The 11,718-nt window shown below is 41.6% G+C and overlaps 1 protein-coding gene across 2 annotated transcripts in view; it reads right to left on the bottom strand.

Moving 5' to 3' along the window:
• LOC101744016 (ski oncogene) overlaps positions 1–8,974 on the bottom strand; it is a 105,928-nt gene extending 96,954 nt beyond the window's left edge. For both annotated transcript variants that reach the window (XM_038020017.2, XM_038020013.2), the window contains exon 1: positions 7,552–8,974. In XM_038020017.2, coding sequence (XP_037875945.1) covers positions 7,552–8,355 — 804 coding nt within the window. In that variant the 5' untranslated portion in view covers positions 8,356–8,974. The remainder of the gene's footprint in view (positions 1–7,551) is intronic.
• Between the last annotated feature and the right edge of the window lie 2,744 nt (positions 8,975–11,718).

Here is an 11,718-nt window from a genome sequence, read left to right as displayed (position 1 = left end):
GTATTCCGTGATCAATTCTAATTTCTGAAATGAATTAATAAATCCGTTATGTAATCAACAAAAATTGTTTTTTTTTTTTTTTTTCACTTGTAGGCAGACGAGCATACGGCCCACCTGATGGTGAGAGGTTACCGTCGCCCTTAGACTTCAGCAATGCCAGGGGCAGAACCAAGCCGCTGCCTACTGAAACAAAGATATATAAAGATATATTTAAAACAAAGATATACCTAAATATTGCAAGAAAAGACAAATCGGACGTAAATTATCGATATAAATTAATTAATTTTGCGAGTACGGAGCCGCACAAGTAATGGAGTCGACGAACTCGCAACAAATAAAAGGCTAAGCACGTTTCGTGTTACAGTTTATATTTAATGCAGTCGTTACGGTGATTTATGTGTACGTTGAGAATCAATTTATTGTGTAGCAGCTAAGCTGTTACTAAAATTACATACATACGTGTAGGTACATTCATTTGTAACAAACGAAGAGATTTCAAACAAAAATAACACGAGAATATGCCTTTGAGGTTAAATAGCGTAGATTGTATTAATAAGTATAGTCTATATGTGAAGTATTGATATTCATTATGATAATGAATGAAAAATACTTGCTAAATACATCACACATCAAAGTTGAGCGTGCGAAAATCTGAATGAATGTTCTTCAGCCCGTCTGGGCGTAGCTGGAATAGCCTAAGGAAAAAAAAATTTGTTCGTACTCTTTCGAACTTAGACTGGCAGAAGATAGAACAAATATTTTTACGCTTGACAGTATTTCGCATTTTCGACTGACAGTATTAACAGGTATCCAACTGTCAAAGGTGCTTGAAATATCAATGTATTAACAATGGACGTGATTTTTCTAGATATTCCCCCTACCTATTCGCTGGTAGCCTGAGGGTCTGTTTGAGCTACGCCTGGATGGGTAGGTGAGCTCACGGTTCACTCAATCAGAGTTGAGCTCACGGCTCACTCAATCAGAGAATTTTGCTAACGCTAGCTCTAGCAAGAGCAGTGCTTCGCAGAATCTACCATCGGATCGGAATCGCAATATACTGAGAAGATTCGACGAGAAACTCTGTGGGCTATTTTTCTAGATATCAAATAAGTACACTGTTATGCACATACAAGACGAACTATTGTCAAGACGAGCAAGCATAAAATTACAATTGTTTTACTGCAACTTGCTTGTACTGTACAGTGCTGTGCATTAAATTTGTAAGATAACTTTCATGCGTGTTCATGCGTATGTCACGCCACATGCGTATGCGCATTACTTTGACAATGATCTTTACATGCGTGCGCCATAATGTACATTTATTTTCCCGCCCATTTTCTAGAAAGCATTGATGCATTATTTTTTTAGGAAATCTAAAAAAGAAAATAAACGAACACGTTTAATTAAATCATATTTATAATGATATTATATAATATCCGCTTTACGCTAAAATTCGCAAAATGAAGACAGTAAACAAACAAACAAAAAGGCGGGAACGAGCAGTTTTGACAGTTTAAGCTCCATCTTGAAAAACCAGAGACAATGCGCATTATTAACGAAGTCGGTAGGAACATAAGCGAAGCTCGTTGAAATTAAAAACGGTTGCAATATAAATTCATGAGGTCAGTCGGTATTACCGTTTTCACATTGTCATTCTTGTTAATTAACTGCACGTGCGCAGTTGTGGTGTTCACCACAAAACTATACAAGCAGATCGTAATCGGTACGAAATAATACCGTCCAAGTATGTTAATTATGACAATTTGAAAATATCATAGAGCAATCTTGAGTAATACCATTTTTAGTCAAGAACTTGTATTAGCACGTTCTATAGCGAATTCCACTCCGTAACGGCGTCTGCAGCATTCATGTCTACGGGCTCCTGTAACCACGTAAGATCAGGTTGACCGTGAGCTCATTCACCCCCAATAAAAAATAAACATGTATATGGGCCTCACTTTCATTGTGTTGAACACTTTACACATTATTCATTTACTGGTGGTAGGACCTCTTGTGAGTCCGCGAGGGTAGGTACCACCACCCCGCCTATTTCTGCCGTGAAGCAGTAACGCGTTTCGGTTTGAAGGGTGGGGCAGCCGTTGTCACTATACTTGAGACCTTAGAACTATATCTTCAAGGTGGGTGGCACATTTACGTTGTAGATGTCTATGGGCTCCAGTAACCGCTTAACACCAGGTGGGTGGGTCGTGAGCACGTCCACCCATCCATCCAAGCAATAAAAAAAAACATACTCGTATACATACATTTTTATATAATATGTTATTATATTAATTTCAGCCCATTTTGTTATTGCAGCAGGTTATGTGCATGTTATCGTCGTAAACAAAGCAAATATTATGCACGTATCTTTTTAATAGATAGCGTTGTTTTCATTTCATCTCAACAATAGCATAGGTCGTATCTTCTTTGACATTTAATAAAACCGGCTTTTAAGGTTACATTATAAGGTTGATTATTCCCAGTTTTATTAAACAACGTGACATATTTCGTTATGTCTTTGTACGACCATAGTTTGCATTTCTGAGTACAACAGGATGTTGAACATATAATTTCTCTGAGATATGAACATTTGATATGGCTTATTGCACGTTGCGAGTTCAGATCGATTTCTCCTCTGCTAATTGGACGTAATTATAGATATGCAAGATAAAAAGAACAGAAATGAGTTGAGAATGGAACGCCATGGTATGAGAAAAAATAGTTCACGCTTGTGGACGAGGTAATGTTTTAAAATGAGACACATTTTAGGGACAGCAGGAAGGTAGCGGTCGATTTAATAGAAATTAAATAAAATCTAAACCGCTTCAAGGACGAGGAAGAAGTGAGTTAATTAAAATTTTTAATTATTAACAAAATGAGTACTTTGAAGGACGAGGAATATAAGTTCATTTTTATTGCTTAGATGGGTGGACGAGCTCACAGCCCACCTGGTGTTAAGTGGTTACTGGAGCCCATAGACATCTACAACGAAAATGCTCCGCCCACCTTGAGATATAAATTCTAAGAAAATATAGTTACAACGTCTGCCCCGCCCTTCAAATCGAAACGCATTACTGCTTACGGCAGAAATAGGCAGGGTGGTGGTACCTACCCGTGCGGACTCACAAGAGGTCCTACCACCAGTAACTTAACTGTAAATTTGACCACCGTGACTTAGCTGTAGATTTTCAGAAAATTAGTTTCATACTTTGAAAGTCTTATAGACATGTATTCTATAAGTTTATAATATTAAACAGTCTCTTTTAGTCTAGAAAAGGTCAAAGAACTCTTTCCGTCTCTTTAAAATCAAGTGCATTCCTTAGAGTATTAAAATCGAATAACTGAAAGATTACAATAAAATTCTTCAATTACATTTTTGGTGTTTACCAAAAAACAAGAATTTTGGTTTAAGTCACTTCAATTCTAAAGGTAAGATTCGGGCCGTTGGCCTACCGTAAAATTTGCTCAGTGGATCTTCTCTCTACCACCACACTCTCAATGCCACTGGATCGGAAACACAACCCACTGAGAAAATCCGACGAGAAACTCAGTAAGTTCACAAATTACTATACCAAGACGAACATTACCTAGCGGAGGGACTTCGGTTCCCTCTGTATTTTGTACCGTATGTTCCTTGGGGAGTGCTCTGAGGAATTATTCGCCTTTACCTTCATCTCGTTTTTACCATCGCACCGCCCGCCACCGGAGTAGAGTTCATCCATACTACCTGGAGCCACTGCGTTCATCCACAGTGCGTTTCCAGAGGTCTTTTTTGCCACGTACCATCCGGCTATGGAATGAGCTCCCCTCCACGGTGTTTCCCGAGCGTTATGACATGTCCTTCTTCAAACGAGGCTTGTGGAGAGTATTAAGCGGTAGGCAGCGGCTTGGCTCTGCCCCTGGCATTGCTGAAGTCCATGGGCGACGGTAACCACTCACCATCAGGTGGACCGTATGCTTGTCTGCTTACATGGGCAATAAAAAAAAAATATTTTTTTTTTGTTGTTTAAAATCCTTCAAGCACCGTCTTCTGGTGATATAGCGTATGTTATTTTTTTTAACAACAATGTGCAGTTTATGAATAGATGGTTTATTAAGACAAATGCAAGGTCATTGATCTCTAGATTGTCCAACAAATCGTACCCAGTCGTTCATTGCAAACGTGTGCGGTCGTTACGACGCTTTGGCCGATATCTAATTGCATAATCATAATAAATATTAAATTACGCTGCGATTACCGTTTTTAACAACAACAATAGTGACCTTTTCCTATGTGGATACGGGACACGGGTGGTCTAGCTTTGAGTATGCATTACATTAGACCTTCTAGGAAAGGTGGCGTGTTTATTTATTTTAACAACGTTATAACATTATAACGTTTATCATTAAAGTGGTTAACGATATTTGACCAACAAACTCCAACCAGTTTTATATTTGGTCTTTAAATGATTAATTAGTAACCTTTTTTTTAACGATCTAAGCCATTGTATTTTAAAACCCGCTAGTCAGAGGTAAAAACCATGTGTTCAATGAATGAATGTAATTATTAGGCGGAAGAGTCGGCTTGCTGGCTTTCCTTGTATGGTTGAAATCTTATGCATATATTTTTTCCTACCTATGCTGATAGCCTTGAGAGGCTGTTTTAGCTTCGCCCTAACATGTAGGTGAGCTCTCGGGTCTCAAACCTGACTAAGTTGCTAACACGAACCCTCTCAAGAGCCGTGCTTCGCAGAATCTACCACCGGAGTGGAAACGTGACCCACTGAGAAGATCCGGCGAGAAATTCAATTGGCTGTGTCTGTAGGTTAATTTACTCGTTGAACCCTTCGTCGCAAGCGACGGGTTCGACAAGAACGATGACTGGTCTTATGCATACAAGTTAGGCCGAGACATCGGCACGAGTTGATTTTTTAGCCTGCTAGTGCGGCGACATTCGCGAGCCGGCTAGCATCTGTCAGCTAGCGAGCTTGCCAATGGATTACCTTACATACGAGGCATAGTATCGGCGATCGCGGCGCTGGCACTGACAATATTGTATCACGATCTACGATTCGACCAACTAGACGTTGGCAGCACCCAAGACAATTGTCCACCTTAACCTAATTGCCGAAACGCGTACATTACAAAACATGTGAATATCTCTGAAATTTTAGCCAATCACCTTTATTTTCATTTCGTAAATCGGTGCACGTGATCACAGTCCAAACACAGACAAAAACAGCGCAAACGCCGCCACCCACTTTGGGACCTGAGTTTTAAGTCTTCGTTTTAAAGTACAACAGCTGCCCGTACCCTTCCAACCGAAACACATCACTGCTTCACGGTAGAAATAGGCAGGGTGGTGTTACCTACCTGCGCGGGCTCACAAGACGCATACACGCACGTGTCTTTATTAGGGGTATGTACACGCTTACTCTTAAGACATTACTACGAGAACTAAATCAGGTTATAATCTTACGATCATAGAGATAGGATGTAGAATTAGCGTACAAAGGGGCTTTAGCCTCTAAAGGTTTATCGGTACATATTTGTAATCTGATATACAATAATAAAACCACAACTTCACTTTAGAGTTTATTAGCAAATGCATGAGTGTAATGGGCCGTTAATCAGGATGATTACCACCGTTTTTATTCGTAAATGTATCGATACGGTAGCGTAAAATCAACAGTTCAGTTCAAAACTATGCGTCACTCGAATAGGCAATATTAATTCGTATTAAACATTGTTTTTATCTCACCAGTCTCGTGGTAGGCCCCGAGGACGTGGCAGTAAATAGATAATAAACGCAATCCATATCGCACAGTGGACGTTTTACGGACCGATAAAAATTAAGTGTCATACACGCTTTTCGAGTGGCAATACGCTACTTGTGTTTTATAAAAACGGCAGACGATTTTGAATTTAAATAAAAAAATATATAATCGGACCATCAAAATATATTACGTTCTTCTATTTAACACTCTAATAGTCTGAGCAATGTTTTAACAGCAAGGGACACCAGTTTTTAAGTTGTTTTATCCATTTTATTTGAAGGTGCCAGTTCAGACGAACTGAACTTTCTAGACACATTGGACGTTTAACTTGAAGTACCATCAATTGAAAGATTAATGACCTAAACGTGAACACTAGCTTTCACCTATTTGTTCATTGAATCCATTCAATGGGTAATATTTTATGGATCAGACCGTATTGTGCCTTACAAGTTACAAGCGTCGAGTTTGGTGAGAGTCGTATCCCTTTGTTAAGGTCTCTATGAATTTCAGATGAATGAATGATTTTCCCGTTGAACTGTAGATGTCAGTTTCTCTCGATTACTCATCCTTGTATAGTATTATAAATTGTTTATTAAAGTACAGATAGACACTATAAAAAACCTTCTTTTAAGAATATAAGATTGAAATGAATATGAGAAGATTAAAAGTGATTGATAGTTCGCAGCCCAATGAATTTCTCGCCGGATCTTCACAATGGGTCGCGATTCCGATCCGGCGGTAGATTCTGCGAAGCACTGCCCTTGCTAAGGCTAGTAGATAGCAAATTTCTCTCAGGTTGAGCTCATAGCTCAACTACCCGTTGGCGCGTACTGGAATAACCCCTTAGGCTACCAGCGAAAATCCAGGGGAAAAAATCTTTTATTTTGTTAGTGTTACAATAATAAGGTAACTTGCTATATCCGAATTGGCGATTTTTACGTCTTTGGAGGGCTAAACGACGAAAGGAAGATCTTCCACCGAGCGGGTGTTATTGCTCGGTAGACCGACGGTCCGAATGTTGTTGTTCGGAATTTGTATATATGCGATCTCAACTTGAAAATGTCGTAAGCGAGATTCAGACATCTCTCAAATATCTTGCGTTATATATCTTGTGATGGCTACCGCCACACGTCCAAGTTCGATTCGATATTAAGGAATAATTTTCCAATGTACTCAGATACATGTTCTCACATAATATTTTCTGTTTCAGTGTGTCTGTTTAAATGTTTAACGGCACGCGATTATTGTTGTGGATCGCAAACGATAACAATAGTCACGGAAGGCCAATGTCACTCATTACGTGAAATATACTTTTTTTTTTATTGCCCTTGTAGGCGGACGAGCTGTAGGTGAGTGGTTACTGTCGCTCTTGGACAACAGCAATGCCTACCACTAAGTACTCTCCGTAACCTTCAATGCTACACTTTTTTAGTTTACTCTACCTTTATTTAGTCTCCGAATGTTCTGGAAGGTACTAACTCATCATCACATGGCCAAACGGTCATGACTCTACTTGATTCTCTACATTCAATATGAAAGACAGTTGAAATATTTCTTAATGGAATCTAATAAGATCAACGAAAACTACATTAATGTTTCTAATTGGTTTGTACCAATGTTCTTTGAAGTGTACTACTATCATTTAGGCATTTTAGACTACACAGTTTGAACGATAATTATAATGATACTGTGGGTCATTCATAACTTGAATGATCGTAAATTATTGATATTTCACTTTTCTGCTGATTAATTATTTATAAATAAATTGATTTAAAAAGGATGTGAAATTACTAACCTGTTTTCTTTTCAAGGGCAGCTGATGATGATGCTTCAAAGGCAGCGGAGCGAGCGCGGCAGCCTCGTCTCTGGCGGCGAGATCGTCCAGGAGCGCGATGCACTTCTCCTGATCCTGTTCCTCGTCCGCGACCAGTAAAAACCGACGCCAGTGGGACGAGTCAAAGCCCCAATGGCAGGTGCGGTTCTCCGTCTCGTGGGAATGGCACACGAACCGGCGCGGCACATACAGCGCTCGGCACTCTGAGCACTGCACCAGACCCGCCTCGGGTGAACACACACCCCGTGCTCCTCCAAAACACTCGTGATATACACGGAAGCCGGGTAGCTTGTGGGGACGCGAGGCAGCCGGGGCATGCAGCAGCGCCGCGCACAGCCGCTCTGCGTCCGTCTGCGTGATGAGTCCGCACGAGGGCGCCGACCTCGGTAACACTCCTGTCGACTTCAGTTCGTGCAGCTGCTCCGGGGTGCAGCGCGAACAGTATATTTGTAATTCGTCACACACGCGATTTATTTGCTCTAATGTGAAATCCGTAAGCACAGAAGTTAGGATCTGCGGCAAGCACAGCCGCCGTTCGCCGCCGACGCTGAAGCAGGAGATGGGTTCTCCTTCGAGGCGAGTCTCGCCGCGCTCACCCAGTTCGGCGTCAGCGGCCAGAAGGATGGGCGGCGCGGCGGGCGGTGGCGGAGGCGGCGGCGGATCGGGGCCGCGCGGGGCTCGGCCGCCCGGACCCTGCAGGCTGCGCGGCGCGCTGGCCTGGTATGTCTTCAGTACGGAGGTGATGTGCGGCGTCACCACGTCCATGATAGTTCCGCGCCACCGTTGCTGGGGCTCGGCAGACGCATGAGGCTACGCGCCGGCACGCGCGACGCACTCCACTCGCGATCGAACCATGTCTGCCGAGCGTGCCGTCGCGACGGCCGGGCCGGGCGCGAGCGGCCCGCGCGCCTCCTCGCCGCCCCGTCGCCGCGCGCCGCCTCTGCGAAAAATACGCATACGACCTCGTTACGTAGCAAAACCGTCGCACTCTTCTGCTGATCTCGAGAGCTGCCCTCTAGTCAACTTTTGGATCTCTCTCTCACTTTTCAACTTTTGAGTGAAAAAGAATGTAATCGCTATGAGTTAAGGCGCGCGCGGGCGGGGCGTGGATCCCCGCGACCGGCTGCAGTCGAAGCAGCAGACGGATGGCTCGACTACTGGAGAGTCTAGCCAGCGCCCCGCACTCCGCAAAGCACGCCGCCCCTCGCCGCGACGAGTCACGTGATCGACCTTCCCGTCAAAATATCCAGAATGGCGGCGCAAGCCGTGGACCGCCCGATTCAAAGATTTGTATATGTAGACAGGACAATGTGCGTTAATTTTTTAACCTTTGTCAAAATGTATTACAAAAGTAAAGCTGCAAGATCGTATGATTGAGTAGTAGTTCAATGATGTATCTATTAACACCTACTAATTACAATATTTAGTGATGAGTATAATAATTAAGTTCGATAGTACGTGGATCAAAGGACAAACTGAAATTCTCTGTCTAATTAAATTCTGAGACCTTTAGAAACACTATACCACTCACATTCCAAGCTGTTCTATTCGTTTCTTACATGCTTTGCTATGGATTTATATGTGCATTCAATTTAGTATACACACTATCTAGTATAAAATTATAAATTCTTTTGTTGAAGGGGAGATAGATCATTTTTGTGCATTAGCATAGCAGACATCCCGAAGTGAATCCTATCAATCTATGGGGTACTTGAAGCCTGCACTGACCTGTATTAACGGGATATTCAACTAGGCCAAAATTAGCGCGAGTCCTAGAGAACGCTTCCATCACTGTGATTGTTCTCTGTGTGTGTCAAATAACGGTAACTCTCTGGAAATTTTAGGTCTAAATAATTTGAGTATCGTAATTTGATCGTTTGGAACCTCTGGGTCTGCGGAGGGACTTCGGTTCCTCTGTATTTTGTACCGTAAGTTCCATGGGGAGTGCTCTGAGGAATTGTTCAAGATGATATCGGCATCTCGTTTTTACTATTTAGTATTAGTATTAAGCGGTAGGCAGCGGCTTGGCTCTGCTCCTGGCATTGCTGAAGTCCATGAGCGACGGTAATCACTCACCATCAGGTGGGCCGTATGCTCGTCTGCAAAAAAAAAAAAAGTTTTGTCGACTGTCTCCAAGAAACAATAAACAATAGGCATTATTGCGTCTAAATAAACATATTCAATTCTGTGTCGTCGAGACACGCGCGGGGCTTACAAGGCGCGCGGGGAAGGGACGCGGCGCCATGCGGGGAGGGGGCAGCTGCGTCTACAGAGACCGTTCGCTTGCCGCGCTGTGAAAATTTATCGCTAAATTCAACCAACAAAAATAAATTCACCTTTATTGCAATGGCGTAAGCTCGATAATGCTTTAAAATTCAATCGAGTTTTGCTATTTCTATTACCAGTACGCTAGAATTTAACGTTCTAAGCCCAGAGTCGTAAAGTGTATTTTAGTCTGACATCACACATAGTTTCGTGTTCAAAACAACTAGTCGCCAGCCGTCGCCAACCATGGACGCAATGTTTGTTTGTAGTTGCACTCTCGTTTTTGTTTTGCCACGTTAGATGAGCTAGGCAATTTGAAAATGCTTACGCACTTATTGCTTAGTTTTGTGTGACCGTACGGGTGGTAGGTATCATACCCGCGCAGAGCTCTCCTATTTCTGCGGGGTAGCAGTAATGCGTGCCGACTTTAAAGGTAAAAAAGTATGAAACAAGACGAACCTGTCGCTAGCAACGAAGGGTTCGACGAGTAAATTAACCCACAGACACAGCCAACTGACTTTCTTGACCGATCTCCTCAGTGGGTCGCGTTTCCGATCAGGTGGTTGATTCTGCGAAACACTGCTCTTGCTAGGGTTAGTGTTAGCAATGTCGTCAGGTTTGAGCCCCGTGAGCTCACCTACTTGTTAGCTTATGCTGACATAGCCTCTCAAGGCTATCTTTAGCTTAGGGAAGGAAAAAAAAGGCTGGTTGCCTAAACTTTAGGCAATTTAAAGCATTCTTTACCAGGTACCTAAAGGTAGTGCAGAGTAAATACCCGTAGGTGCATTAAAGTAAAAATTAAACGCACAAAGATATACACAAAAATACATACATACTTTTATACTCGTACATAAGTGTAAATAGTTTTAAACATTAATCCAAGTAGTATCAACATATGAGGCCTTTAAAATCAAGGGCAGCTAAATGCCTTAATGTCGTAAAATGGATTAACAATGGCGCTATCTTGTTTAGTTAGTTGGACACGCTTTAGTGTTTTCATGTTATAACAAATGCAGCTAAATCTCTAACAAATTCAGTTCAAAAAAATTATTTTTACTCTGTACTAAGTACTAATAAACGAAGTTTTATCATTTAAAATTCAGATTATTAGTAATATTCTCATTCTTTATAAATCTGCTTTAAAATAAAGAATATTGTAGCTATCCGAACAGTTATTTCAGCTTCTCAAACCGGGAGTGTTGCTAACATTGGCCCTAGCAAGAGCAGTACTTCGATGGATCGGGAGGATCCGTAATGACGTGCTTAGGGCCGATTTTTGTAGTTTACCTGAATATTTGACAGACTTGGATTTAGCTGCCTTTGATTTTATAGGTCTCATATTATACTTCATAAATTAATGACTGTTCAATCCAAAATTAAAGGCTTGGCATTTCGTTGGGATTCAGGGTTAAACCATACTTAGTCGACCAACTGCGATATAGTCCAAGTCCCTATTTAACTGGTTTATTGCCTGAGAAATAAATTCCACACTCGCCTGTGTATAAAGGTGCAAGTCATCTGCACACACATGATACGCACACGGAAGATTAAGATAAGAGATTAAATAATTTCAAAAAGTTGAGACAAAATACTCACCAGAGCCGACGCTACACTATTATCATCTACACTATCAAACTTGGAGAAGTATCATCGATATAAGTAGAGTGCCGGTGTCTCTGAAAATATATTATATATATACATATATGTATATAAAACAATACCAGCTATAGGAGAGATCAAAGTTAAATAAATAAAAAGATATCGTGATTGACGGTATTGAAGGCGTTTGAAAAATCAATGAATACTAACACTTTAGCTTCCCGCATCCCCGCCCTAATATGGCCAATCATTTTGAGGAGAGCG

This window comes from Bombyx mori, chromosome 3 (genome assembly GCF_030269925.1).
Source record: "Bombyx mori chromosome 3, ASM3026992v2".
In the NCBI taxonomy this organism is placed as follows: domain Eukaryota; kingdom Metazoa; phylum Arthropoda; class Insecta; order Lepidoptera; family Bombycidae; genus Bombyx; species Bombyx mori.
Note: the sequence above shows the minus strand (reverse complement) of the source record. Positions and strands in the feature narration are given on the sequence as shown.